At 53.8% G+C, this 27,349-nt stretch overlaps 9 protein-coding genes across 9 annotated transcripts; 5 read left to right on the top strand and 4 right to left on the bottom strand.

The window, feature by feature from the left end:
• Positions 1-1,062: 1,062 nt before the first annotated feature.
• Positions 1,063-2,028, bottom strand: TRIREDRAFT_119797 (uncharacterized protein; the record flags this gene model as incomplete). The annotated part of the gene is made up of 1 exon (XM_006961251.1): positions 1,063-2,028. Exon 1 carries the CDS (start codon positions 1,861-1,863, stop codon positions 1,063-1,065), a length of 801 nt encoding a protein of 266 aa, XP_006961313.1. The 5' UTR covers positions 1,864-2,028.
• A 1,854-nt stretch (positions 2,029-3,882) lies between these two features.
• TRIREDRAFT_74129 (uncharacterized protein) lies at positions 3,883-4,432 on the top strand (the record flags this gene model as incomplete). Its single annotated transcript, XM_006961686.1, has 2 exons — positions 3,883-4,145; positions 4,307-4,432. Exons 1-2 carry the CDS (start codon positions 4,038-4,040, stop codon positions 4,430-4,432), a joined length of 234 nt encoding a protein of 77 aa, XP_006961748.1. The 5' UTR covers positions 3,883-4,037.
• A 482-nt stretch (positions 4,433-4,914) lies between these two features.
• Positions 4,915-5,673, top strand: TRIREDRAFT_1983 (uncharacterized protein; the record flags this gene model as incomplete). The annotated part of the gene is made up of 2 exons (XM_006960875.1): positions 4,915-4,928; positions 5,082-5,673. 2 exons carry the CDS (start codon positions 4,915-4,917, stop codon positions 5,671-5,673), a joined length of 606 nt encoding a protein of 201 aa, XP_006960937.1.
• A 1,239-nt stretch (positions 5,674-6,912) lies between these two features.
• On the bottom strand, positions 6,913-8,831 carry TRIREDRAFT_102927 (uncharacterized protein; the record flags this gene model as incomplete). The annotated part of the gene is made up of 4 exons (XM_006961250.1): positions 6,913-8,131; positions 8,210-8,265; positions 8,323-8,530; positions 8,617-8,831. The coding sequence occupies 4 exons, from the start codon at positions 8,829-8,831 to the stop codon at positions 6,913-6,915; spliced, it is 1,698 nt and encodes a 565-aa protein (XP_006961312.1).
• Positions 8,832-10,698: 1,867 nt separating this feature from the next.
• TRIREDRAFT_119796 (uncharacterized protein) lies at positions 10,699-12,421 on the bottom strand (the record flags this gene model as incomplete). The annotated part of the gene is made up of 2 exons (XM_006961249.1): positions 12,232-12,421; positions 10,699-12,106 (listed from the first exon to the last, which is right to left on the bottom strand). A coding segment is annotated over exon 2 (1,296 nt), but the record flags the coding sequence as incomplete, so codon positions are not given.
• A 3,386-nt stretch (positions 12,422-15,807) lies between these two features.
• Positions 15,808-17,160, top strand: axe2 (carbohydrate esterase; the record flags this gene model as incomplete). The annotated part of the gene is made up of 4 exons (XM_006961023.1): positions 15,808-16,310; positions 16,426-16,516; positions 16,586-16,665; positions 16,756-17,160. Exons 1-4 carry the CDS (start codon positions 15,987-15,989, stop codon positions 17,158-17,160), a joined length of 900 nt encoding a protein of 299 aa, XP_006961085.1. The 5' UTR covers positions 15,808-15,986.
• A 1,857-nt stretch (positions 17,161-19,017) lies between these two features.
• Positions 19,018-20,734, top strand: TRIREDRAFT_54999 (uncharacterized protein; the record flags this gene model as incomplete). Its single annotated transcript, XM_006961685.1, has 2 exons — positions 19,018-20,033; positions 20,116-20,734. 2 exons carry the CDS (start codon positions 19,018-19,020, stop codon positions 20,732-20,734), a joined length of 1,635 nt encoding a protein of 544 aa, XP_006961747.1.
• Positions 20,735-21,467: 733 nt separating this feature from the next.
• On the top strand, positions 21,468-23,054 carry TRIREDRAFT_53373 (uncharacterized protein; the record flags this gene model as incomplete). Its single annotated transcript, XM_006961684.1, has 1 exon — positions 21,468-23,054. One exon carries the CDS (start codon positions 21,468-21,470, stop codon positions 23,052-23,054), a length of 1,587 nt encoding a protein of 528 aa, XP_006961746.1.
• A 1,669-nt stretch (positions 23,055-24,723) lies between these two features.
• TRIREDRAFT_74123 (acetolactate synthase) lies at positions 24,724-27,342 on the bottom strand (the record flags this gene model as incomplete). Its single annotated transcript, XM_006961248.1, has 5 exons — positions 27,154-27,342; positions 26,812-26,913; positions 26,621-26,688; positions 24,838-26,529; positions 24,724-24,782 (listed from the first exon to the last, which is right to left on the bottom strand). Exons 1-5 carry the CDS (start codon positions 27,282-27,284, stop codon positions 24,724-24,726), a joined length of 2,052 nt encoding a protein of 683 aa, XP_006961310.1. The 5' UTR covers positions 27,285-27,342.
• Between the last annotated feature and the right edge of the window lie 7 nt (positions 27,343-27,349).

Raw genomic sequence — 27,349 nt, 5'->3', positions numbered from 1 at the left:
GAGAGTAGCCATTAGGTGCGAAAGCGCGTCGCATGAATACCCCCCACCCGAATAGTGTATTCAATTATACGTTATCAAGCAATTGTTGTTTGTCAGGGTGAGATGAGATGCTCAGTGATGCGGATTTCTGACTATATCTGCTTTTGCTTGTGCAACTTTACCGGTGTCGATGTGTGACTTGTGCTGTTGTACGTGAGGTGGCAGGGATTGAGTAGGTACTTCGAGCGTCTGCTATCGCGCACCATTCGATCAAGTACCTTGTGTATCAAGCCTTTTCATCTGAGAATTGAACCCTTTTCAGTTTGTGATATCGAAGCGAGAATTCAGGTGCTAAGGTAATTTAATCATCCGCATGGTCTGGCAGGCACGGGGAGGCCACGATCAGTATCTCCTACCTCGAATACAAGTCATACCTCAGGCACCCTATCAGGACACGTGCACACAGACACAGCTCTACTTCAAATAGACTTCTTCACCATCCCCAAGACATCGTCCGAATAAACAGTTCAAATGCCCTATCTAGATCGATCAATGCTGATACCTAACATCAAGTTTCCCTCCCCCCTCCGAGTTCCCCATGGGCCTCGCCCCAGTCTCTGGCTGGAAGTTTCCTTTTTTCGTTCCAAAAAAACGCTGCGTGTCTGCTTATCTTGCCTCGATGGAAATGAACGAGGAAGAAGCGGCAAAAGAAGTTGCTTGTCCGCCCTATCCCTTGAATTTTCATGTGTATATATGTGTGTGTGTGTGTGTTATATGAAAAGAGGTAATGCCAACACCGGTTCTTTCATGGTTGTTTGTCCCTGTTACCCAACGGCTCAAAGAGCATTCATGATGCGCCGAAAGCCTGCAAAAAAACAAAACACAAAAGCAAGACGTCAAAGAGAGAGAGAGAGAGAGAGGGAAAGCTGTGTAAACTAATGTTTCTCCTTCCTCCCCCTTTTAGTGTCCTGCGTCACCGTCACCGTCACCGTCGCCGCCCTCATGGCCGGTCTCGTGCTCCCTGACCACCTCAAGCCTGCTCGGTGCCGGGTCACGGCCGCGACCACGACCGAACCTCGCTCTCTAAGACTGGTTCCGGTCGGCAAAGGGATCGGGGCCCTCCTGGCGCATGAGGGGGGCGCGGGTCTCGGCGGCGCGGGCCTTCTTGGTCTGGGCGCGGGCGAGGGCGGTGGCCTCGGCACGGGCCTCGAGCTGCTTCTGGTGGCGGCTCTCGCGGCAGCAGGCAAAGGTCAGGAAGGTGATTGCGACGACGATGGCGACGCCGAAGATGATGGCGATGATGACGCCGCCAATGTCGAGGCTGTTCTTCTTCTTCATGCAGACGGTCTCGCCGAGGGAGTCCATGGAGCACATGAGGCCCGGGGCGCAGTCGGCCTTGGCCACCTCGGTGGGAACGCAGGACAGCGTCTTGAGGACGCCCCTGTTGGTGGAGATGTCGCACGACGACGTCTTGACGGTGGAGGTGACCTTGCACTGGAGGTTGCTGCTGTCGCGGACCCAGTGGGTGGGCAGGGGCGCGGCGTTGCGGGCGTTGTGGGCGGCGAGCGTCTTGACGGGGCTGCCGAGGACGCCGCGGTACCGCTTCTTGAGGTCGCCCATGTCGGCGAGCTCGTCGCACCGCTTCAGCGCGTACTTTGCCTCGGCGGCGGCCTCGGCGAGGGAGCAGCCAGCGTTGGTGTAGCAGGCCTCGAGGTCGCTGGCGGTGTCGTCGTAGGTCAGCGTCGACAGGCAGTACTCGAGCGAGACGTGCTGGCCGCAGTCAGAGTACCCGGCGAGCTGCTGGCTGTGCTCGGAGAAGCATCCCGCTTGCAGGGCGAGCGCGCCGCCGCTGAGGGCGAGGGCAGCGGTGCAGGAGAACTTCATGGTGGGCTGCTGCTGCTTTTGAGGGAAAGAGAGGGGATGTTTTGTTGTCCTCGGGCGGGTTTTCGATTGAATCCGGCAGCTGCTTTAACGCAACGTCGAGGTCTCAAGGCGATGGTTAGCAGAGACCCTTGAGATATGGCAAGATGATCCAACCAAGAGATGGAAAGGGGAGAGCTCGCGGAGAGGGGAGAGAGATGGAGGAGGTGAGCAGATGAAGGACGCAAGTTGCCGGACCCCAAAACAGAAGAGGCAGCGGTTTTGCTAACATGAAAAAGGAGTCGAGGAACTGGTTTGACGGGGAGCGGCACTTGTCCCCTTTCAGTTAGGGGTCTACAGTCAGCCTTGGGTCTGACTGGGGCTTGGGTTTTGGATGCTCCAAACAAAGGGGACAGGGGGGGATGGGCAGATTGGCCGACCAATGCTGTTTGTTGTGCGTGCCAGTCCTTGGAGAGCCAGACGGACCCGAAAGCCCTTTTAGGTCACGGCGAGTGCCTGAGGGGACCCGACGCTTATTGCTGCGTGCTCGACGGCGGTGCCATCAAATGATGGCTGTGCATTTGCTTTTCGGGATCACAGCCGCAATTACCTACCGATCTTGTGCGGTGCTGAGGGCGGGCGAAACGAACGGGTGAGGCCTTGTTGTCTAGCTGAGTCTTTTTCTTAGTCTTTCTTGCAATTCTTGTCGAACGGGTGAGAGATGGCGAGGACCTGCCATCGTCGGGAATTGGAGGTGAATCTACGATTGCTTTATTTTTAGCGACAGGGCAGGCATCTTGGGGCAGATGAGGAATCTCGACGGCAAATCACTCATGCATGAGAGAAGTCTTGGGCGATCAGCGAGGTCGACGTTGCCCAGTCTCGGTAAAGGTCTCTTTTCAAACTTGTCTTTTTCTTTTCAAACTCGTCTTTCTTTCTCTTCCATTTCATTATCATTTCTGCCTTTTGGTTCTAGTATTCATCGTTGCCGTGCCGTTCATGGAGCAGCACAGCATCGAGTCCCGTCTCGATCAAAGAAGGGCCCATCCTCCTGACTCCATCAGCAGACCCTGAATCAGCGCTACCGGTGGCCTGCTAATAATAACCCGCCGGACCCTTTTCCTCTCCCAAACTTCACTAATGCGCATCATCCTTGTCCAGTTTTTGCACTTGCACAGGCGGGCAAAGACAGACTGGTGTTACCTTGCTAATAAATCCCGAGTGCTGTAATGGTCTTGTCCTACGAGCATGATTCACATCAGGTTTTGGTCGGACGTTGACGCTTCCAAGGCAAGATGGTACATAGACTGGATATGACGGTGTACTTGTCGTCGGCGCTCCCTCTTGATTTGAGAAGCCGTGGTATTATCTCGAGCTCTAGGGGGGGAGCAGCTGAGCTCGGGCATTGAACCATGGGCATCGCTGAGACTTGTACGAGAGCCCAACCGGGTGCAGACGGGCAGAGCTGCAGCAATGGAACCTCAGCGGGACCAGCGCGGCTTGAGTGGCTTCGCCCTGCCTGTCGAATCAAATCATGGCAGCAACATGTATGTATATATGCACAGATGGCCAAATGCCGGCAAGCACTGAAGCGATATGAACAGGCGAGGTAGATTTTATTGCTCTCAAGCCGAGTAATATAGAGTACCTAGTACTACCAAGGTGCTCAAAGTAGTATCCCTTTTTCTCTCTAGGTATTCAATTTAACGGTGGCGAAAGGGGGATTTAATGGACTTGCTAAGGTAAGCAGCGCAGAAGACTGCATTACGTACGCGCGTGCTCTGGCCTGTGTTTCGGTCGACGTCATCGTCTGCGAGGCCTTGGAACGAGGGAAAGGATGGGAGAAGAGCTGCTTTGGCAAGCTTGGCTTGAGCCGGAAGAGGAAGGAAGTTGGACACATTGTCGACGTAACATTGTTATCAGAATCGATCCATCTAATACTATATCTACTACCTTGGGTATAATATAGCTTCCTTTCTTTTTTTTCTCTTTTGATCTATTCGTCCTCTTCTCTCTTAACCTTGAACTTTAGCTTCCCAGCACTGTCAGACTCGGTTGCGTCGTAACAGAAACACTATCAATCATCGCGACAACCAACAGACTTGAGAATTTGCCATTCACCACCACCTACCGTCTACAGCACCCCCCGTCAAATCTTGCACCCTTTCAAATAAGAAGCTCGAGATTCACAGCCCACCATGCCTCTCGTCGTGCCAGGCATCATGACCAACTCGGACGACAAGACGCAGGAATGGGCCAACAAGCTCGTCGGCAAGACGTACTCTGAAAACGAGTCCAACGAGACGGTACGCTCTCCTCCTCCTCCTCCTCCTCCTCCTCCTTTTCCTCCTTTCTCTATCCCGCCCATTTTCTTTGTTACGCGTGTATCTTTGCACATCATGAGGAGGCGGGCAAAGGCTAATTGTAAGCGCACGAGGGGGGCGGGGAGGAACAGATGTTTTGCAAGCGGGATCTGCCAGAGGTGCACCGCATCATCAAGCCCGGCTCCATTGTGACAAAGGACTTTAGGCCGGAGAGGTTGAATATTCACTTGAATGAGGATGGGACCGTGTCGCATGTGCGGCATGGCTGAAGGAGGATGATGCGCGAGGGGGATGATACTGAGGGATGTTTATTTATTGCTGTAATACGATGACAGACCAGATGACTACCTATTGCATGACTTTTTTGATTCTGACTTGGATATTGCCTTTGCATGACAGTGATATGGTGACGATTCTGCCTCCTATTATAGCTGCTCACATAACATACCGTACCTATTTATTACTGCGTGAAAGCTGTCGATGCTCCCCCGCCGCCATTCTGCCCCGCCATTTGCCTGCCACTCTCTCTGCTCTTATCCATGGCGGGGCTGCTGCGATAAACCTAAAGGGACCTGCTGCAACCACGCGAACAAGCTGCGACTTCAACAACCGCCTTCTGATTCAACACCAAGCAAAAGAGACGCAGCAGATTCGTTCCGTCCAGCCTCACCTGACGACATATTATACCCCCCAGATTTCACTCCTCTCGCCATCGGATCCCCCCTGTTATTTCACCAACTCGCCCGCCAAAATGTTCAAAAAAGAGTACGCAAGAGCACAATCCCCCCTCGTCCTCCCCTCCAGCACGCAAAAAAAAAACCACAGCATCTCCCCAAGAAGCCCTCGATTCCTTCGTCCCTCGAAATGATGGCTTCCTATTTTTGAACAGCCACCGCTAACAGTTGCATAAAAACGCAGCCTCCCCGTGGCGCCCAAGCAAAAGCTCAAGTCCTCCGTCCAGCGCTCGCTCCGCAACGCCCTCCTCGCGACGTACCCCCTCCTGACGCCCTACATCGACGAGATCCTGCCCAAGAAGGCCTCCCTCGAGAGCATGAAGCTGCCCGACCGCAACACGCTCTACGTGCTGGACTCGGTCCCGCTGTTTTACCAGCAGGACGGCGCCGAGCTGCTGCCCCATCTGAAGCTCGTGCACCGCTTCCCGCAGGCGTTCCCCAGCATCCGCATCGACCGCGGGGCCATCCGCTTCGTGCTCTCGGGGGCGACGCTCATGGCGCCTGGCTTGACGTCCAAGGGCGGGAGGCTGCCTGTGGACGGCGGGAAGCCGCTGGAGGAGGGCAAGGAGATGGAGCAGGGGATTGTCGAGGATGGCAGGTGGAGCAGGGAGCTGGAGAAGGGGGAGCCGGTGGTGATTATGGCTGAGGGCAAGGAGGAGGCTTGTGCGGTGGGGACGTTGGTCATGGGGACGAAGGAGGTTAAGGAGAAGGGTAAGGGACCCGTGGTGGAGGATGCGCATTACTTGGGTGATGGGCTGTGGTATTTGAATGCGTGATGAGGGGGGGGATGGAACGGGGGTTGATTGTACAGATGGGGGGTTTCTATTTTTCTTTAAGTCATGGTATATATCTGGAGTGAACAAAGACTAGTATGGTGTTTTTGCGTTGGGTATATACTGGCTGCTGGATGTGAGTAATTGGCTATGCCATCTTGTCGTGTGAACAAGATTCGACAGGAACAAGGCGGTATTATCTCATGTGTCCATATAAAGACCAATGAGGAGGCACTTTGCTACCATCTCTTCAATGTCACATACGCAGCACATAAGCACATTACTAAAGGACGGTCTGGTCTTGAAACTATTGAGGAACGATTAAAGTGAATCCATGCAGCGCATCGTTAAATATCGCTCCCATCTTATGACGTTCCATTCCTCAAATAATACCAAAAATCAACCACACTTCGAACTTTTGCATCTAGGAACGGCCTTTATCGTGTTCAGAGCTCACCCTCGTACTAACTGGTACGCCGAATCCTTGTATAACGTCGATCGAAGTCGTGAAAGTCGTGAGAATCGAGAATCGAGAATTGGGAAATAGTCAAATTGCAAAGCTGAATGAGACCCTGAGCGGAAAAACCAATGCCTCGAAAGAAAATTCTGACATCTTGAAAAGATGGCCGACCTCCGGATAGAGATGACCGAGAAAGAGAAAATCGAGGCCCTAAAAGCGAAACTCGATACCTCGAAGGAAAAAAGTGAAATCTTGGAGAAGACCGAGGTGTTGAAAGACAAAACTGACGTTGTTGAGATAGAAAACTGAGACCTTGTAGAGAAAACTGAGAAACCGAGAGGTCGTGAGTATGTCAAGTGCATATACCAGGATCCCCCAATCCGGTAATGTCATTGCAGGGACTCTCCTCGTGCGGGTAAGGAAAACAGAATGCCGAAACTGATGACTTTGGAAGGTAGTGAGTCTGTCAAGTGCGTGTAGCCAGATCCCCCAATCTGACAACGACGCCTTTTCAGGGACTCTTTTGCTCTGCTCTCCTTGTACAGGTAAGAGACAGAATACCGGAAAAATTGAGAGGTGTGACTGTGTGGGTAGGCGACGAGTATGTGAAGATACAAATATCACGATCCCCCAATCATGACATTGCCTTTTCAGGGACTCTTTTTGCTCCGCTCTCCTTGGACAGGTGAGAGACAGAATGTCGAAAGTTGAGAATAGAGTGACTGGGTAGACGACGAGTGCGTGGAGATGCAACGAGACAAGCCTTCAGAAAAAGGGCAGCTCTAGTCCACAAAGGGATCACAGTCCGCGGAGTCCATATCCTCGTATGCAGACGCAGCAGCTCTTGACGCGGCGAAACTAGGCCCCTGATATGGTTCAATCTCAAAGATTTCCGTCTGTTCAGCAAACCGCACGCGGTTGTCGTGGTGCACTCGAGGTCGTCTTCCGGGATCAGAACGCCTGGTGGGAGTAGAAAGGATGCTGGGACCAGGAAGGACGTCGTCTTTGGTCGTGGACTCGCCCTCTGCGTCAACGTCCTCTTCGACAATAGGCTCTTCTTCTTCGACAGTGAGATTGTCTCCAGGAACGGGCTCCCCTTCGGCGTAAAGTTCATCGTCGGTAATGGGCTCTCCTTCAACATCAACGTCCGCTTCGACATGAGCATCTCCTTCGGCATAGGCGGGAGTAGCGGAAGAGAGGGGCTGTCCTTGATCCTGTCGTACCTGGTACTCGTTGATCAAAGCCTCCGTGCGAGCTCGAGAGGCGGCAAACTCGGTTCGAAACTGAAGAGGGACAGGATGGCCATCATCATCCAGATGCAGCGGTCCAAAGAACCGATCCGCAGCCTCGCGCGAAAGCCATCCGAAATCCGAGTACCCAGCCAGACGAAAGAACCTCAGAAACCAATTCTGAAAAGCATTCTGATCCGAGCTGAGTCTCCTCTCCAGCGAGGCCTCCACGAGCTCCGGAAACAAGGGATCAAACTGCTCGGCAAGATCCGCCCAGAGCGAGGGATGGACGGTGACGGTGTACATGGACACCAGGTCTCCCTGGCTGACAATCTTCTCGAGGGCCGGATACCGCCGCACGAGCTCCCAGGTGCGGTACAGCTCCTCGGACCGGTACCGGAAGTGGCCCTGGTGCAGGTGGCCCTGGTCCTCGTCGGCAAGGTGCGGGTTGAAGAAGAAGATCTTGCGGACGACGTAGCGGTACGCCGTGTCGCGCAGCTTGCGCCTGTCGTGCGGCATGCCCCAGCGGCCGGCGAGCAGGTACGCGTAGCAGAGCTTCATGAGGTTCAGGCCGTCCTCGGTGCCGTGCAGGCCCGACGTCGAGTACACGCACTCCATGAGCACGACGAAGATGTCGGCGTCCACGCCCGGCATCGACCAGCCTTGGGGCGGCTGTTCCAAGTACAGCAAGGCGTTCCAGAACGGATACTTGGAGAGTAGCCGCATTGGAAGCTGGAACGCCTTGCCGCCAACCTTGACCAGGATGAATTCTCTGTTTTGGAACAAGTCAGCAAAGTCGTTGTACGTCGATGTTTGTCTCAACCGACTCAGGGTTTTGTGTGTGACTTACCCAGACATCCAGTGGCCGGTGACGGGCCGGTCGTTGTACCCCGTAGGGGCAGTCTCCTGTCATAACAATCAGCAAGCTGTATCAACCAAAGACAAGACGGAAACGAGACTCACGGCACCAGGGAGATCCCAGTCCCTCTCCCGCACGCCCTGGGCCTCGTAGTAATGGCCCAGCCCGAGCGACTCCGGAAAGTGCTCGGGCTCGACGGGAGAGCAACCCAGGGGGTTGGGATGCTCTCCCGCCGAGGACGGCGGGGCCTCTTCTCGGGGGACAGAGGCGGCAGACGGCTCCTCCTCGAAGCCGGGGGGAGGACGCATGGCGCTTGTTCGTTTCATATGTATCGTCAGTATCGAGTCGAAGTGATGATGCCCCTTCGTTTGCCTGAGGGTTCAGAGAAAACAACTTACGAGGGCGGCGGCGGCAGGCGGCCAGGAGAAGAAGAAGAAGAAGAAGCCGCCGCGGGAGAGGCCCTCTCCATCTCAGCATCGTCACGGGGGCTGACGATGCCTTCATCGTTGGAGAGAGACTCTCCAGCAGCAACTTCTTCTCCTGCCCCTGGAGCGGGAGGCAGGGGGCGGGCGGCGGCGGCGGCGGCAGTCTCTTGATGCCTCTGGGAAGGCATTTTGGCGCTGGTCGTTGAGGAGGAAAAAGAGGGAAGAAAGGAGGAAAAGACAAGAAGCGAGTGGCAGGTCCCTTTTTTTTTCTTGTTATGGTACGGGCAGCTGACGGCTGGTGGACCCCCCTTGTTTGAGCACGTTTTATGAGGACAAGTCGAGCTTCGACAGGACGCGTCTGTGAGTGCAGGACTGACGAGGACCGTTGCTGTCACCTGTTTTGACACTCCTCGACAAGAGCATGGGGCAGAAAGACACCTTTGATTCTCTATAGCGTACTAGGTCATGATACCACAGCATTTTATGGGTTTGATATTCTTCATGGTGTAGTGCATCTCTGTTCACTGCGTTGTTCCTCTACGGACAGCAGATTCCATATCATAGAAGTGCAGCTGGTATATCAGACAGATGCCGTCAAAGAGTGACAAGACAGACTATCAGGTGGGGCAGGCTTCTGCAGCTTCGTTCTTCTCTGCAAATCAAATCATAGCTTTCATCAGGTTCCAGAGTGAATTGTGAGGGCTTTGTAGTGAGTTTGGACCCTGGAAACAGCTGGCATGACAATATGTCTTGGAGACACGGGCCGATTCCTCAACTGTCCAACACGGTAAAGTTACTGCAAGCTGCTCTACTTAAAGTCCCTTGTGACAGAACAGATAATGAAATCTGTTTTACAGCTAGAGGATTAGAAGTCATTGTGTTTACAGACGTGGCAGTCGTGGCATTGCAGCCCAACGAGCGGACACGATGTCTATGGCCACCACTACTCTGCTTCGATTCTGACATCACTGCTCTGTGAAGAATATGATATATTCACCTCGTAAAGTGACACTCATTATTATCTCCCTATAGTAAAGGCAGGAGTTCAAGCTTTATTGCTTCTGTCTTCTAGCTATTCCCATCTGTCCTTTTTATCCCTGCATACATCTCTTTAGCCGTGCTATCTTTCGGCTCCTATTCTTTGCTCGTTGCGTCCTCTTTTCCCAGTTTCCCAGTCTTGTCTTCAGATAGAATCTCAGTGTGTCCTTCGCTTATATTTCATACGCATCAAGATCCTCCTCCGCATATAGATAATCGAAAGCGGTCGCTCGGCTCGTTGAATCGGTTCCCGTTATTTCGTGCAATATTGTGACTTTTGAGGCTTGTTTATTCGTCTCGAAATCGCTGTTGATTCTCGTAAGACACCTGACAAATGTTCATGATTAGCACAAGTACCATTCAGATGTTCACCGACCTCTCGAAAACGGCGTCAATGCTCTCAAATCAGATTTTCAAAGCCAAATCATAGAGAACAAGTGTTTAACTATCTTACCAAGGACTTGTATCCTGGAGCTCAGCTTCCACGGCCTTGGGAAAAGGATTCTCGCGTCAGCAACCTAGAGCTGACCCTGCTCTAGTTAGCAAGACGAGGTTGAACTGAATGCTACGATCGGCACGGCAGAAGAGGTTATTAGAAAGAACTAATCATATTATTCGAGAGCTATTGCTTAGCTGTGATGGTCGTATTGCAAAATAAACCCTGGAAAACCTGCATCATTAGCATTGTGCCGTCTGTGGTATGGTAGATCCTGTGCCCTAACCTGGTTTTCCTCCTATGAAAAGCTTCAAAGCCTTGTAGAAATCAAAGACTCCATAACCCCCAATTGTTTCATAGTAGAGACACGTCTCTCATTGCCTCATCCAAATGCACCTCCTCATAATCACTAGCACAGAGTAAGCCGGTTTCAATACATCCAAGAGGAGACGTGGCCATCAGAAGGAATAGGGGCAAGCTGGTCAACTTACTATTCAGAAACGGCTCTCCAAGCAACCAAGCCTCTTGAACAGAGTCGACCATGCAAACCCAATCCCGACCCCAACTTAGGCTGAGCGTACCTTTTTGCGCTGTGGCTGCCCTTCCTGGTACTCCTTCTTGTGTACGCGTTCGCCGTAAGCGCTGTGATGCCGTGCAATGGCTGCCTTTCCCACAGACTCTTGATTCTTGGCGATAAAGTCCTCGACACGCTCCACATCGTACATGCCGTCGGGTTTCTTGAGGCTCTTCAAGGGTACAATGCCGTAGCTCGTATCGTCCTCGAGGATGATCTTCTTCAGGGCCTTGACGAGGCACGATCTGTAGAGAATGTCGAAGTGGTCCCCGGATTTGGGATCGGGGACCGCCCCCTTGATGCAGCTGTTCCAAATGTGCTCTTTCTGCTTCTCGGCGAGAAACTTGTCGCGTCGAGTGTTGAACTCTTCCTCAACGCCAAACGCAGCAAAAGCCTCTTCGGTGATTTGCTCTCTTGTGAATTTTTGCTCGGAAAACCTGCTGAGTCGGCGGCACTCTGGGATAAACTCGTCGAGCCACTTTCGGAATACAGGCCGAAAGTTCATGCGCCGTCGATCCCTTGCCTTGAGTTTTGCTTCTTCGTTGTCGGGCTCTGGTGGAGTAGGGTTGACATACATCAGCCGACAACTGGTACTATATTCGTAGAGCTCTTCCATGCTAGAGAAGGCCTTGTCCCAATAGCCTTCCATGCGCATGCCAAGAAAATCCATGACCTTGGTCGGATCGGACGTGAGGAAGATTCTGGCGCGCCTCCTGTTGTGCTCCTCGATCTCGGGAACTCTGAGCCACATGGCGGTGTCATCGACTGTCAGGCCATAGGGTTTGATGATGGATCCCACAACGTTCCAAAAGTCTCCGTGGCCGTGTTTGAAGAGCATCCAGCGTAGCTTGTCCTCTGTCTCGCAAACTCTGACGTCCACTTGGATATACTTTTTAGCGGGTTCTTTCGTGTCATCCTTCTGCTTGTTATCATCGTCCTTGCTGTCTTTCTCCTTGTTGTCCTTCTCTTTGCCTACCTCGTCTTTGCCATCTTCGGGCCACGGGATAGCTAGACTGGCCGCTGGCTCGGTGCCTCCTGCGACAATCTTTCGTTCAGCTCCAAGAGCTTGAGCGATGGCGGGAATTGCGAGTGCGCCCTTGGCGGCGTCTGACTTTGGCGACGCAACAAGAAAATCAATGTCTCCATAGTCTGTCTTTGCTGGGCCTTCCAAGGGCGACTCTACGCAAGAGTAGAGGTCGAGGAGGATCTTTTCGCATCGGGTCTTGGTTGCGTCGTAAACCTCCTTTGGCATTCGGGGTGTGAACAAAGGGTTCTGTCCCTGAGCAAAGGCCGAGCCACCCATTGCGAGGATCTGTCCACGGATACTTCGAGTTGACCTGAGATAGCCTTGCTGGCAATCTTGTGGGCCAAGGGGGTGCCGTTTCGAGATGAGGAAAAGCAATATGGTGGAATTCCTGAGGAGAGAGTCAGTCAGCTCGATTGCCGCGAAGCAGATGCCGAGAGATGGTTCGCTCTGCTTTATACGCTTGAGGAAAAGGCAGAACGAGACTCTAGAACAAAGCTTCTGGCTGCTACTCACTGATTTCTGTCTGAGAGAGATGCGGTTTGGCGTAAGTATTTCGAGAAGCTCTGCTGTGTGGCGATGATGAGAGTGAAGTTTGGGATTAGACAACGGCACTTGGCATCTGTGGAATCGCCCAAAGAGATGATGCAGAGTAAACAAAGCAAGTAAGCAAAACAAGATCTGGCCAGCAAAGAGGAGAAATCTCCTTTTCCTCAGTCGGAACTGCCGTCTGTAATAACGCCCTGTTTCCTCTGAGAAAAGTGAGGAAAAGGAAGAAGAAGAAGGTCCAACTAATCGTCTGAGCTGAGTGCAGCAATTTGATACCTAAGCAAACTCCCCCGCAGGTCATGTCACCTGCGCTTACCCGGAACCTTTGGTGAGCGTCACGAACAAATGTCACGAATTGAGGAGCAGAGGTGTGAATAGCTGACGTTTGACAAGATGTCCATAGAAGAAATATATCGGCTACTCCCTCTGTCATTGTAGAGTAAGTCGAGGCGTGAATCGCTAATGGTGATGCATGTCCAAGAGCGACTGAGTCACCTTTTGCTGACCGGATGGCTGCACATATGCCGTACACGGCCACGTATGACTCAAATCTCGTAGATTAACTGCACACAGACATAAGGCAAATGACAAGGTAGTTAACAGAGCGCATGAATCCACGCCTCTCCAACAAGGAACAGCAGTGACGGAGTCTTGCTTGCAGTTCTCTGTGCAGGAAGGCTTGCGCAGTCGCTAGTACATGTAGGTGCAGATACCTTGGGCACCATCACCATGTAACTTATTGTGAGTAATGAGTTTGTAGAGTCCTATCTACAATCTCTACTATACAGCTTGCATATACAATATGTCCACAGCAGCGTTAAGCTTGAGGAATTTCTTCCTGATTTATATTTCCATCTGATATCCTTGTGCCTGAGATATGCATACCTACGCGCACTTGCTGACGCCCTGCTTCCACCGAAACCTGTTTGCTCCTCATGTACGTGCCTTGAAAGGCTCGAATACTTAACAAACAGGATGCTTGCTGACACTAATACTCGATTTGGTCCATAAGATCGACGCAAAGGCTTTCTTCAAATTATGTCGGAAGAGTACAGCCATGGCCCATGTTCGATTGCCAGCACCGCGCTGAGAGGCCAAAGTAGATGGAGTGCGTCTCTCGTTTCCTTTCAACGAGAAAAGTGACCCGTGATGACCGATTTCTGCAATTCACCATTCGTCAGCAGAGGAAAGGGATAGGTGTGTAGTATGTAGGGACCCCATGAGGAAAGGAGATGGGCATGTCGGAATGTTGACCATCAAACGAAGAGCGAGCAAAGGAAAAGAAACACCGGATTCCTGTTCCCTTCTCAAGAACGGGCGTGGTTCAAAATGCTAAGAGGCAAACAGGCAGGCGAAATACTCGAGGGTTAGGGCTTGTCACTTGGCAGTTGGCACTCGTTCTGCCAGTCTGCGGAAATGGGATTCCTAGTGAACCAGACCAAACCGAACTTTGGCGGATGCATCATTGCCCTTGGGATTCGAATCTTGTCGCAGTTTGTCTCAAAGAGACAGCTTGCAGTTACTTCCAAGAGTAGCTTCTTCATGTCAATACCAACACCCTACGGATTCCGCCCAAGGTAAGATGAGTATCGGCTGCCTTTCTCTCATCACTCAGGCTTGATCGATATGTGAGCCTCCAAAATGCATGGAAAGCTGACACCTCCAGTCTCTCTCTCAGACTTCCAAGACGATGAACGTATCGCGAGACACCCACTCCTGATGACATTTGCAAGACCGCGTCTTCAAGAAGGAGAGAAGACGGCCCACGCAACATAACCCTCCGTATTCGCCGCTGCATCATGCCACGACGACGACTTCGTTCTCATTAAATTTACTACCTCATCTCATACGAGAGAGCCTCTTAGTTTTGAAAGGCGCACTGCAAATATGGTTCTACTGGGGTCGAGACCACGTCTTTATAAATCTTGCACCCAGCTGACGTCTCGCTTTGGAACAGGATTGACGAAACATAGGCAAGGAACTTGGGGCTGAGCTTATCTTCAAGCAATGCGACGATGCACTAGATTCTACATCAATGTTTCCAATACTGCCTACAAAACATGATTCCTGCAACGCACCGCTTCTGGATGCTGTTCAACCTCATCATGTCAGTATAGCCTCCTCTGTCACATGGCTGCCATTGCTGACTCTGTGTGGCGCAGTGTCATACCGCGCCTCCAAGACCCTTGTTTCACTACGAACGAAGAGCAATAGACTGCCCATAGGTGCCAAAAAGCTCAAAAGATGCCAGCAACGCAACACTGCGTCAGCACACTATCTGTCTAGCGTAGGACAAGATCGCCGTGGCTTGAACGGATGCAGACGATTTGCTTGCGAGAGGGCGCACATACTACTACCAGACACCACGGGCAACTTTTGAGCATAATCAAGGCACGTACAATGTGGCTGCTAGTCATAAGAATCGAAGAATGAGCGGGAGAAGATGAGATGAATTCTCGGAGATTATTCACAGCCCCGCTGCTGCATCAAGGTGAGCGGCGGTGGCCGAGGTTCAACGACCTTCCCAACTGGAACCGGCACCGTTACGTTGACGTTGTGGCGGAGAGACATTTGCTCCGAGCATCACGGATTCATACAGTAGGTACATGCTGTGGCAGAGATTCAATTCCTTGTTCATGTCTCTGAAACATTGTACAGTATACTCCAAATGAGAGACTGGTTTACATCCATGGTGCGCGTCTACACGAGCAAACACAGGGGACTCTCTCTCTCCCTATCAATGCACCGAGCCTGTGCCCTTTCGAGAAGCTCGCATCGAATACCTATGGAGAGAGTGTCCCACCAACAGCCCGAGGGAAAGAAAAAAACCCCCAAAAAAGAAGCCCGAGCCGTCTATCCGGACGGGGGGACCTTTTGGGCTTGTGCAGCCGCCGCCTAGTAGCGATTCGAGGCTGGTCGGACAAGGGTTAGTAGTGAGTCGCTGCAGAAAGCGCCGCAGCCACACCGATTGCTCAGCTCGTTGCCCTGTTTCATTCTTGTTGCTGTCCGATTTCAAACGAACAAGAGGGAGAGGGGAGAGAGAGCCGGAATGAGGCTGAGACACGGGAGCAAGACCAACTGCTATACATTGGTAGAACTGCTTCCAGCATGCATACGAGGTACGAGCTGGAGGGAGCTGAATAAGAGACAGACAGACAGACCAACAAACAAACAAAGCAGTGAATAAGGAAGAAAAAAGGGCAGCAACAATAGAAGAGAGAGACTATTGGTTTTGACAGGCACTAAAACTCCTCGGTAGGCTGTCATCAATGCAACTCCGCCCTTGGAAAGCGGGCAGACAAGGGCCGAGGCGCGCAACAGCAAACCTATCGCAACCCCCAGACGCGGATCCTCTCGAGCTCCCTGGGCTGCTACGTAATGGATTCTGATTCTTCGCAAAGGGCAAAGAAAGTCGGTTCTCGATAAATACGCACTGATATCTCCGCTTTTTCCCTCGCTCTTGTTCCTTTTTTTTTTTTTTTTTGTTTCTCTTCATTTTGTTGTTGTTCTTTGGTTCAATCGTCGTCGGTCTTGTTGCTGTAGCCGATCGGTGTGATATTCGCTGCCGGTCCGGAGCTGGAAGAAGAAAGAAGAAGAAGAAGAAGAAGGGCTTCACCACCACCATCATCATACCCCCCAGCCGACAACTATAATCAAAAGGACAATCTAGTATTTTGACTACAGAAACGACGACGACAAAGGATCACAACCGGTCACTCATCATGCGCGCCCTCTCACTCTCCCTCCCCCTCTCCCTCTCGCTGCTCGCCGCCAGCTCAACAGCGGCAACGACATGCGCAAAGGGCCTCTACATGGTCGTTGCCCGCGGCAGCGAGGAGCCCGCCGGCACGGGCGTGACGGGCAACCTCACGAGCCAAATCGCCGCAAAGGTGCCCGGCAGCGAGGTCGTGGCGGTGGACTACCCGGCCAGCTTTGACGACTACGAGGATTCCGAGGGCGACGGCGTCAAGGCGATGCGGCAGCTGCTCAACAGCTACGCCGAGGCCTGTCCGGGAAACAAGATTGCGGTGCTGGGATACTCTCAGGTATGGGACACGCCTTGTTTGGGTCATGTTGAACAAAAAAAAGAAGAGAAGGGGAAAACCGGTCTTTTGGCTGTGGGATGAGATAGTATGTAGGTGATGCTGATTCGGTGGACAGGGCGCCCAAGTCGCAACAGACACCATCTGCGGCGGTGCCGGCGATCCGTTTACCAGCGACAAGGGCATGTCTGACGATGTCATGGACGACGGTGAGTTGTCCTTCTTCTCTTTCTTGACAACCAAGCGCCCCTTTGAAAGCTAACGAGAACCGTCCCCAGTCGTTGCCGTGGCCATTTTCGGAGACCCAACCCATGTCGCCAACATGACGTACGACCGAGGCACCAGCATTCACAACGGGGTGAGTTGACGACGATGAAGACCATTCGATGAAGAACATTCGAGTATTTTACAGGGAAGGGAGTTCAGCAGCTAACATACAACCGTGCAGCTCTTCAACCGGAGCTCGTCCAGCATCGAGGTCTGCAAGTCGTACGCCAGCCGCATCGTCTCGTACTGCGACACGGGCGACATCTACTGCGACGCCGGCAGCAACTCGACCGTTCACCACATGTACATCCAGCGCTACGGCGACGAAATCGTCGACTTTGTCGTCAGCCAGTTTGAGAAGAGCACCAGCTCGGGATCGGGGTCGGGTACTAATGCCACCACGACCACGGCTCCGGCTCCCACCGTGTCTCCTACCACCACCAGCGGTGGCAACAGCACAGTGCCTACGCGAACCGGTGGCCCGACGACGAGTTCGACGCAAGGATCGGGTGCGAGTGCTTTGACGAGCAGTTTGATGCTGGGAGGTCTTTTGACGGTTTTGACGGCGGTGTCTCAGATGCTGTGATGAATTTGAGGGAGAATGCAAAGTCAGCGGGATAATAACGGAGATTCTTTCTTCTTCTTGATTCATGCGGGAGTTTGGTTATACGCGGCTTGGGCACAATGATGCTTTGACGAGGGAATGAGCTAGTATAGTCCCGAATAATGACGAGACATTGACAATGACAATGTGTGCGATGTGACATGCTGTGCTAAGAGTCTGTAGAACAACCTGTTGCCATAAGTCTCAAGTTCTGTTATGCTGTCAAGGCCAGAGCCTTATGACTAGCACACAATACCAGTTGATGGTCTAACTTGTAGACTTGGTAGCATGATTAGATAGAAAGTAGGTGGCAGTGAAAAAAGCATCGGTATAAACAGGGTTGGTCGAAAGATAACCCCCGCCGCTGACTGAACTCATGCTCTATCTACTATATGGCGGCTTCCAACATGATCCACAGAGACAAGTCCAACAAAGCCATCACATCAGGTGATTGTTGACCGCAACAGAAACCTTGGACCCTTCCCCTCAGGATCCAGAACCATAAAAGGACGCAGAACCCTCCCTCACGAATCCATATCCCACTCGTCCAAGGGAGTACAAGAAGAGCAATGCCATCCAACTTCCTCATCAGGCTCGTCCAACCCCCTTCAGCCTCCGCGGCAGACCGGCAGACCGGCAAACTCGTCACCGTCAAGCACACCGATCGGACAATCCCCCCATCTCACCAACGTTGTCTACATTATCAATCACCAAGTCTGACTCTTTCCACTGTTTTTGTCCCTCAGCGAATAAGCACAACCTAGGAGACAAGGCAAGAGAAAAAGGAAGAAAAAAAAAAGTTTAGCGGCCGCGGTTCGTTCGCCCCCCCTGCCTTGATCAGGAAGCCAAGGCGCAACTCCGGCGCCGCTGTAAGCATTCCGAGATCCCCACCCACGGAGGGGCTTGAGTTCTGTAAGAGAAACGTTTTGATAATATGATTCCATGCAATTACAGCAATTATCATCTTCCAATCGCTTGCTCGTATTGTGTAAACGCTCTGTATGTTGTAGAATTTTCTAGTTCATGAGCAGTATCGATGTATCTACTATCGTCTTCTGTTTACAGCCGTGAACCTATCGGCAGCCTTCCCTCTGAGCTCATCACACAGATATCTTCTTCTACTGTAGGTATACAAACAAGCTCTCGCCTCCCGCCTCTTCTTCTTCCTCCTCCCCCCCCCCCCCCCTTTTTCCCACAATTCTAGCTCTAACCCACCCTCTCCGTTATTCCCGGCCCATCAAAAAAGAAACGCACCGAACCAGACCAAACAATGGACACACCATGATTCATCCATGGCGTCCTCGTTGCCATCTTTTGCCCCGATCCGGCACCCGGAGGACCCAAGCGAGTCTCCACAATCCCGCACTTTGTCTTGCCTTTTTGCCTTGCAAGTTCTTCTGGAGCTGCTAGTACCTAGTAGTACCTAGAGAATGAATCCTCCCGTGTGGGCGGAGAGCAAAAGAAAATCTCGTACATAGCCCACTAATTCTGACGACCCCCATCATGAATCACCCTCCCTATAATTCTTATTTCTCTGCCATTGCCTTACATAGATTCTTTTACTTTTGGACTCGTATTACTTATTGTTTAATTGAACGTTGTTGTCTGAGGGTGGGAATCTATAAAACAAGACGAGAGGGACGTCAACAACAAGCCGAGAATATTATGCCATCATCCCGGAGAGACCATCAACCAAGTCACCATCATCACGCGGAGTAACCATCTCAAAACTCCAGGAACTCACCAATACAAATTCCAAGCAACAGGAGGAAAACCAAACAAGAAGAAGAATAACAAGACAGGAAAGAGGGCAAACAGCAAAAGAGAATCAAAGACACAATGGGCCACCCCGACGCCCCCCCGGGCCTCGAGTCCGGCCTCGTCCTCCCCTCCGGCCGGACCTCGTCCGACGACAGCCAACAGCAGGTCCCCGACAAGGCCGAGATCGAGCGCCTCGGCCGCTCCCGGCCAGCTGTCCTCCCGTCTCTCGTCACGGAAATCTTCTTCGTCGTCACCATTGTCCTGTCCATGACCATGAGCGAGTACTTCATCGGCGGCTTCAACATTGTCCTGCCGCCCATCGCCGACGCCCTCGCCATGCCCGAGGACGTGCGCACCTGGCCCGCCGGCGTCATCAACCTCACGACGGCCGCCCTGCTCATGCCCTTCTCCCGGCTGTGCGACATGTACGGCGCGCGCTCCGTCTTCCTCTTCGGCCACGCCTGGTACATGGTCTGGTCCCTCGTCTGCGGCTTCAGCACAAACACCGTCATGCTCATCATCTGCCGCGCCCTGCAAGGAATCGGCACCTCGGCCTTTACGCCCGCCGGCCTCGCCCTCCTGGGCCAGACGTACCGGCCGGGCCCCCGCAAGAACCTCGTCTTCGCCATCTGGGGCGCCTTTGCCTGCCTGGGCTTCTACTTTGGCATCTTCATGGGCGCCGTGTGCGCCGACTTCCTCACCTGGCGCTGGTACTTCTTCATCGGCACCATCATCGTGCTTTGTATCGCCGTCACCGGGTTCCTCACGATCCCCCGCAACCTGCACCAGCAGGACGGCAGCATCCGGATGGACTGGTGGGGGACGTGCACCATCGTGCCGGGCCTGGTCCTCGTCGTGTACGCCTTTACCGATGGAGGACATGCGCCCAGGGGGTGGCAGACGCCGTACATTTACGTCACCTTTCTCGTTGGCGTCTTGTTTCTGGTTGCGGGCGTCTACACGCAGGGCTGGGTGTCTACTCAGCCGCTGCTGCCGGCCGATCTGTTCCGGCCAAAGTACATGAAGCGGCTGTCTCTGGCCTTGTTTTGCCTGTACGGCGTGTTTGGCCTGTATCTGTTTTACTCGAGCTACTAGTACGTTGTTTGGAAATACCCCCTTTTCTTCCCTCCCCCCCCCTTTTCTTTGATACTCTTGACTAAACACTTGCCCGCACAGCATCGAAACGGTGCTCAACACGACGCCCATCCTCACGGCAGCCTGGTTCACGCCCCTGGCCATTGGCGGCGTGTGCCTCGCCGTCGGCGGCGGCTTCGTGATGCACATGGTCTCGAACCGCATCCTCATGCTCATCTCCAGCGTCGGCTTCCTGCTCTCCGTGCTGCTCTTTGCCATCATCCCCGACCGCCGCACCAACGACGACGGCTCCTCATCGCCGTCCACCAGCTTCCTCTACTGGGCGTACATCTTCCCCGCCATGCTGTGCGGCACCATCGGCGTCGACATCACGTACAACGTCACAAACGTCTTCATCACCACCTCCATGCCGCGCAGGCTGCAGGCCACCGCCGGCGGGCTCATCAACACGCTGCTGTACCTCGGCCTCGCGTTCTGGCTGGGCATCGCCGAGATGGCCGTTTCCGAGGCCAATCGGCGGGCGCTGCCGGAGGGCGGCCTGAGTCTGAGGGAGCAGTACAAGATTGGCTTCTGGATTGGCGTTGCCCTGGCGGGGGTGTCGATGGTGATGGTGGTGACGATCAAGATTGATCGGGCGGCGGCCGAGTTGACGGCTGACGAGAAGGCGGCGAGGGCAGAGCGGGAGGGGGTTGTGCGGTAGTAGCGGTTTGTGATTTTGTGTTTCTTCTTGGTTGTTTTGTCATTTTGAAATTTCTCTCTTTCCACTTAGACGCATTGATTTTTTTTTTATTTATGATTCTTGGGTTTAGATTTGCATGGGGCCATTGGTTGGGTTGTACTGTTCTGAGGAAACGCATAGAGTGGAGGAGATACCAAGGAGGATACCTGTAGATATCCAGGGCATTTACAGAAAAAGCGTGCAGATTTTGGCCAGTTGGTGGTCCTAGATGTTAGTCATATTTTCAGATACTAGCATATTTACAATGTAATCAAGATGAAATGACAGACAACTATTGAGACTTATAGCTGTCAAATGTAGGACATAAAGGAGCCTCGGCTGACGGCGGCTGAAGCTTCACAGACTGCCTTTCTCCAGCGACTTTCAAACTCCACATTTAGCCATCCATCTACTCTTCCCGTCATCCGAGCTCATCATCAAAAGGGCGCGTCTCTGAACAAGTCTCCCATCAACTCAAACGTCACAAAGGAGATTATATCTTAATGATATACCGACTGATGCTCGTCTCCAAAGCTACTTACTCATGCTTGACACTCAAACTCAACCACTCACTCTCCATGGTCCTAGCATAAAGCATCACATACCACTGCCATAAAGGCACCCCGTAGGAAACCACAAGCGCATCTCATCGAACCCCCCCCCCCCCAAGGCATCTCACATAGACACTCCAAGTCTCACCCCCCAATCTCTCAACATGCCCTCAAACACTCTCCCCAACCGCACCTCCTTCTCCGCAGCCGACATCATCCACGACATCTGGACAAGCCTCCAGCTCCCCCCTCACGCCCTCTCCTCCATCAGCCTCCCCGACCAGCAACCGGGCCCGGCAACGCCGTCGTCGTTCAAAATCGGACATCTCGCACAGAGCTCCATTGCACTCTCTGCCCTCGCAGCATCTCTCGTCCACAGCCACCAACGATCCCAGTCTTCTTTATCATCATCATCATCATCATCATCATCACCCTCCTCCTCCTCCTCATCATCATCATCAACAACAACAACAGCAACAATCCCCCGCGTCACCGTCCCCCTCCGCCACGCCCTCCTGGAATTCCAATCCGAACGCCTCTACACAATAAACTCCTCTCCCCCCGAATCCTCCTGGGGCTCCATCGGCGGCCTCCACGCCACGCTCGACGGCGGCCACGTCCGCATCCACGACGTCCTGCCCAACCACGCCCTCGGCGCCCTCTCCCTGCTGTCCCTCCCGCCCACCGCAACCCGGCACGACGTCGCCAGACAGGTCCTCCGCTGGAACGCCGTCGACCTCGAGACCGCCGCCGCGGAAAGGGGCAGCAGCATCGCCGTCATCTACGCCCTCCGCTCATACGACGAATGGGACGCCCATCCCCAGGCCGCAGCCACGCCCGACGACCCCATCATCCTCCGCCCTCTCGGCCCAGCAACACCGCCAAACCCTCTTCCTCCTCCCATATCATCTTCACCATCTGCCATCCCAACCGGCTGCCTCAAAGGCCTCCGCGTCCTCGAAATGTCCCGCGTCATCGCCGCCCCCGTAGCAGGCCGCTGCCTCGCCGCCCACGGCGCAGACGTCCTCTGGGTGACATCCCCCTCCCTCCCTTCCATCCCCCCTCTAGACAAGGACCTCAGCCGCGGCAAGCGCACCATCCAGCTCGACATCCGCAACAATCCCTCCGACAAGCAGACGCTCCTCAACTTGCTGCGCACCTGCGACGTCTTCATCCAGTCGTACCGCCCAGGCAGCCTCGCCGCGCACCACGGCCTCTCGCCCCAAGACGTGCAGCAGCAAGATATCAATCCCCACATCATATACGCCAACCTCTCTGCCTTTGGGCCGTACGGACCGTGGGCCACGCGCAGGGGATTCGATTCCCTTGTGCAGACGTGTTCGGGCATGAACGTTTCCGAAGCGGCTCACTTCGGTGCTGGAGAGACCGCCCGCGCGTTACCTTGCCAGGCGCTCGACCACGCAGCAGGCTACCTCCTCGCCACGGGCATCCTCGCCGCTCTGCACCGCCGGACGACGGAGGGCGGATCCTGGGTCGTCGACGTTTCGCTCGCGGGAGTGGGCAAGTATCTGCGCAGCTTGGGCCAGTATCCGGACAGGACGGGGTTCGAGGGCGTTGCGGATGCGGCCATGACGCAGAGGGACGTTCCGGGGGAGTTTCTGGAGACGAGGGAGACGGCGTTTGGGCGCATGGTTGCGGTGAGGCATAGTGCTTCTGTGGAGGGGTGCGAGGTTGGTTGGGGGGAGATGCCGAAGCCGTTGGGATCGGACGAGGCGAGGTGGTTGGAGTGATGCCGCTTTTCCTTCTTTTCCTTGGTGGTCTTGAGGAACAGAATGTAGATTTATACCAGACTCGCTTTCTTATTGTATACCCAGTACATAAACTCTCCTTGAACCCAAATAGATAGATACAAAGCATATCTCACAGAGAATAGCATCTCAACGTCACAGACCAAGAAAAGCAATCAATCACGCATCAACCGCCCCCTCACCTCCCTCCTATCCGCCACAATACACAACACCATCATCAATCCCCCTCCCACCAAAAGACCCGGCGAAAACCCTCCCTTGATCGCCCTCACCACCGCAAGAAGCACCAGCGCCGTCATCCCCGCCAGCATGAGCATCCTCAACACCGCCTCTCCGTTGAAGATGATGATGATGCCGGTGGTACGCCAGGTCCTTCTGGTGCGATGAGAACCGACGGGCTCTTGTGTTTCTGCGGCCTGTTCTTCGTCTGTGTGGTATCTGGTTCCGAGCGTGCTAGTGTTGCTTTCAGGCCCGTGATGGTGGTGCCTGCTTTGTGAGGTGAGAGGTGGTGATGCTCGACTGGTGGTAGGCAGCAGTGTGCTCGTCTCGCTGACAAGCTCATCGCCTTCTGCATCTCCCTCTGCGACTCCATATCCACATCCTCCAGAAAACGCTAGAAAAGAGACAAAAGGAATCAGCAGGAATCCCAAAATGATGCTACTTCCTTCACCCTCACAAGGGGTTTCAAGATGAAGTCACATACAAGCAGCCACCCCCTCCCTCACCAGACTCTCCTCCCCAGCACCACGCCTTTCATCACCCTCGCTCATCGAAACCAAGAATTGCCTACAGCACCAGTTCTCGCAACGCTTGAGATTCCGAAAACCTCAAATCCCCAAAAAAACATCTAGTCAAAATTTCAGGCAGCAGCTTGGTGCCCTTTCTCGAGAACTGTGCAAAGTCGTCGCCAAAGGGCGGGGAAATCAGTGAAAACCCAGCCCGCTCTTCCAATTGACCATTCCAAGTGGCTGGCTGGCTGGCCAGTTAGCCCAAAAAGTGAGGCATGTGAGGCAAGACGGCCGGCCAATGGCCAGATTTAGTCTGGGGTAATTTGATAGGGGGACAATGGCGGACTGTGTTGAGCACTGCCGAGACGATTCGTTGACATCATGCACCTTTAAATTTACGCTTATCCTTGGCCATCTCATCTATCGAGATCGTACATACAAGGGGGACACGCATGGCCAGTACAGCATAAACAGCACTGATTAGGTATCGTGTATTCCAAAAAGAGTCTCTCTCCTCTTTACGCCAACTCAGTCAACGCATCAGATCAGCCGTCAAGTCGGGCTAAAATTGTCATCTACTTTCTCAAGCCCATCCCGTCGCGTCAAAAACACTGCAGGTATCTATCTTCACCCTCATCTCATCTCATCTCATCCATCCAGCCACCTTTTTCGACAGAAGAGGTTGCCCCCCCTCGTCGTGCCCCAAACCACTAAAAGTACTTTTTGAAAGTCGCAAAACAAAACATGGAAGCCTAGTCTCGCGCCTATGGGTACCAGTAAATGACAAGATAAAAAGGAAGAAACTCCAACCCTACAACGTCATGCTCGGATGACACAAAATGAAAGCCCACGGGAAAAAATAAGAGGGTAAGATGGTGCCTGAACTAGGGTTCAACGAAGAACCCCTCGCAGACATCATCGCTTTAGGAGTGCACACCCTTTGTTCTCTCCTTCATCAGCTCACGGCGCTGCTTATCCTTTTCTGTGAGAGTGTTAGTATCTGCAATGCGCAAGCAATATGTCTGAAGTAGACTCACCAGGTTCAAAGACGAGGAACTCGTGCAGGGCCGATCCGGCGGGCACCATGGGCAGGACAGGCACCTTCTTGTCCGTGACAACCTCCAACAGGGCCGGGCCATCGGTGTTGATCAGCCACGTCAGGGCATCGACCAGCTTCTCCGGCTCCGTCACGCGCTGGTGCTGAACGCCCATGGCGTCGGCCAGCTTCATGAAGTCGGGGTTCTTCTGGTGCGTGTGGGCATATCGGTCCTCGTAAAAGAGGTTCTGCCACTGCGTCACCATGCCCTGCTCCTCGTTGTTGAGCACAACCACCTTGACGCCAATGTTGAACTGTGCAGCAGTCGACAGCTCCGTCAGCGTCATGTTAAACGAGGCATCGCCATCAACGTCAATTACGAGAGCGTCGGGCTGGGCCACCTTGGCGCCAATGGCCGCGGGGAGACCGTAGCCCATGGTGCCCAGACCACCAGAGGTAATCATGGATCGAGGGTGCCTCCAGCGGAAGTGCTGGGCAACCCACATCTGGTGCTGGCCGACACCCGTGGCAATGTACGTCTTGTCCTTTCGGTTGGCCGTCAGGTTGCTAATCTCCTCCATGACCGTCTGCGGCTTGATGAGGCCAGCCCGCTCCGCGCGCTGGTAGTTTGACAGGGGCCACTTCTTCTTCCACTCATTGATGAGGCCGAACCACTCTCCTCGGTCCGCCATGGACTTTTCGGCAATCTGGGGAATGAGGTGCTTCAGGTTGGTGGCGACGTCGCCCTCGACGGCCTCGGTCGCCTGGATGACCTTGTTGATGTTCTTGGGCATGATCTCAAAGTGAATGATGCCGCCGCGGCCCTCGGCAGCAGCTTGCCTGGCTGCAGGCGCAAATTTGGAGACATTCAGAGTAACACGGTCGTCGAATCGGCTGCCGAGGGCGATGATGAGGTCGGCCTGCTGCATGGCCATGTTGGCATACGCCGAGCCGTGCATGCCCAGCATGTGCAGCGACTTCTCGTCCAGCTCATCAAAGGCACCCAGGCCATGGAGGGTGGTGGTGACGGGGATGGAGGCCTTGTCCGCCAGCTGCTTCAGGAGCTCAACGCCGCCCTCGGACTGGATGACACCCTGACCGGCGTAGATGACGGGCTTCTTGGCGATGTTGATGAGGTCGGCGGCACGCTTGATGGAGGCGTTGAGCTGCTTGGAGCTCAGCTCCATGGCGGCGCGGGAGGCGGCACTGGGCAGAGACGGCAGAGCAGTCTCCGTAGGGATGGCTCTCCTCAGGATACCAGCCGTGACATCCTTGGGCAGGTCGACGAGGACGGGGCCAGGGCGGCCGCTGGTGGCAATCTCAAAGGCCTCGTTGATTCTCCGCGGCAGCTCAGCAACGCTCTTGACCATGACGTTCCACTTGGTGCAGGCCCGCGAGATGCCCACGACGTCGGCCTCTTGGAAGGCATCGCTGCCGATGGCCGTGGTGGGGACCTGGCCGCAGAAGACGACCAAGGGCGTTCCGTCCGACAGGGCATCCTGCATGGGCGTGATGACATTGGTAGCACCGGGGCCGGAAGTCACCAGGACGACACCGGGTTTGCCCGAGGCACGGGCATAGCCCTCGGCCATATGGCCAGCTCCCTGCTCATGACGGGGCAGGATGAAGTCGAAGTGTTTTGAGTTGTAGATGGCGTCGAAGACGGGCAGGATAGCGCCGCCAGGGTATCCGACTGGATGGTGACTCAAGGTTAGCGAGATTTGCCTAGCTGGAGAGATGGAGCAAGGATGGAGCCCGTGTGGGCGGCCGGCATCGGAACCTACAAATGTGCTTGACACCCTGTCGCAGCATCATCTCGTGGAAGATTTCGCCTCCGGTTTTGCCAATGAATCTAGAGCAACATGATTGGTCAGAACAAAGCTCAATTGGTCTGTTATAGAAGTGTCGATTGTTGCAAAAATTCTGGTGTAATCGTGTTCATTTTGTAGGGCGGGACGAGGGGACGTGGACATACGATTCATCCATGTCGGGCTTCGACGGGTTGACCAGAGGCTGCACATGGCTGCGGTCTTTGTCTTCAGCGTTGAAAGCAGGGCTCGGTACAGGGCGGACTTGTCTGTGTGAAGCAATTGCCAATGGCCATTATGTTAGCCAGTTGTCGCTCAAGATTGAAAACGAAGAATCAGAATGCGCGCGCGCGAGTTGAGCAGCCAAAAATTCGTCCCCCGGTAATCGGCGCTGGAAAACCACGATGCGAACACACCTGGTCCTTGACACGCATAACCGAGAGACGACGCCACGCAAGCAGCAGGAAGTATATATCAAACAGAAGATGCAATGGCAATGGGCGACTTACGGAGCAGCGCTGGCGTTGGCCTGTTTCCTCTGGCTGCTCTGGATCATGACAGGCTTGGTCGTCGAGGTAAAGGCGCGCGCCTGGCCCAGAGCCCGGACGGCCCTGGCTGTGACTTGGCGACTTCGGAGCATCGTGAATCGAGCTATGGTGGGTAACACGCAAGAAAAGAAGGTAGAAGTAGAAAAATTCAAAGAGA

This window comes from Trichoderma reesei, assembly GCF_000167675.1.
Source record: "Trichoderma reesei QM6a unplaced genomic scaffold TRIREscaffold_1, whole genome shotgun sequence".
Taxonomy (NCBI): domain Eukaryota; kingdom Fungi; phylum Ascomycota; class Sordariomycetes; order Hypocreales; family Hypocreaceae; genus Trichoderma; species Trichoderma reesei.
The sequence above is the reverse complement of the archived record's forward strand: the minus strand, read 5'-3'. Positions and strand labels throughout refer to the sequence as shown.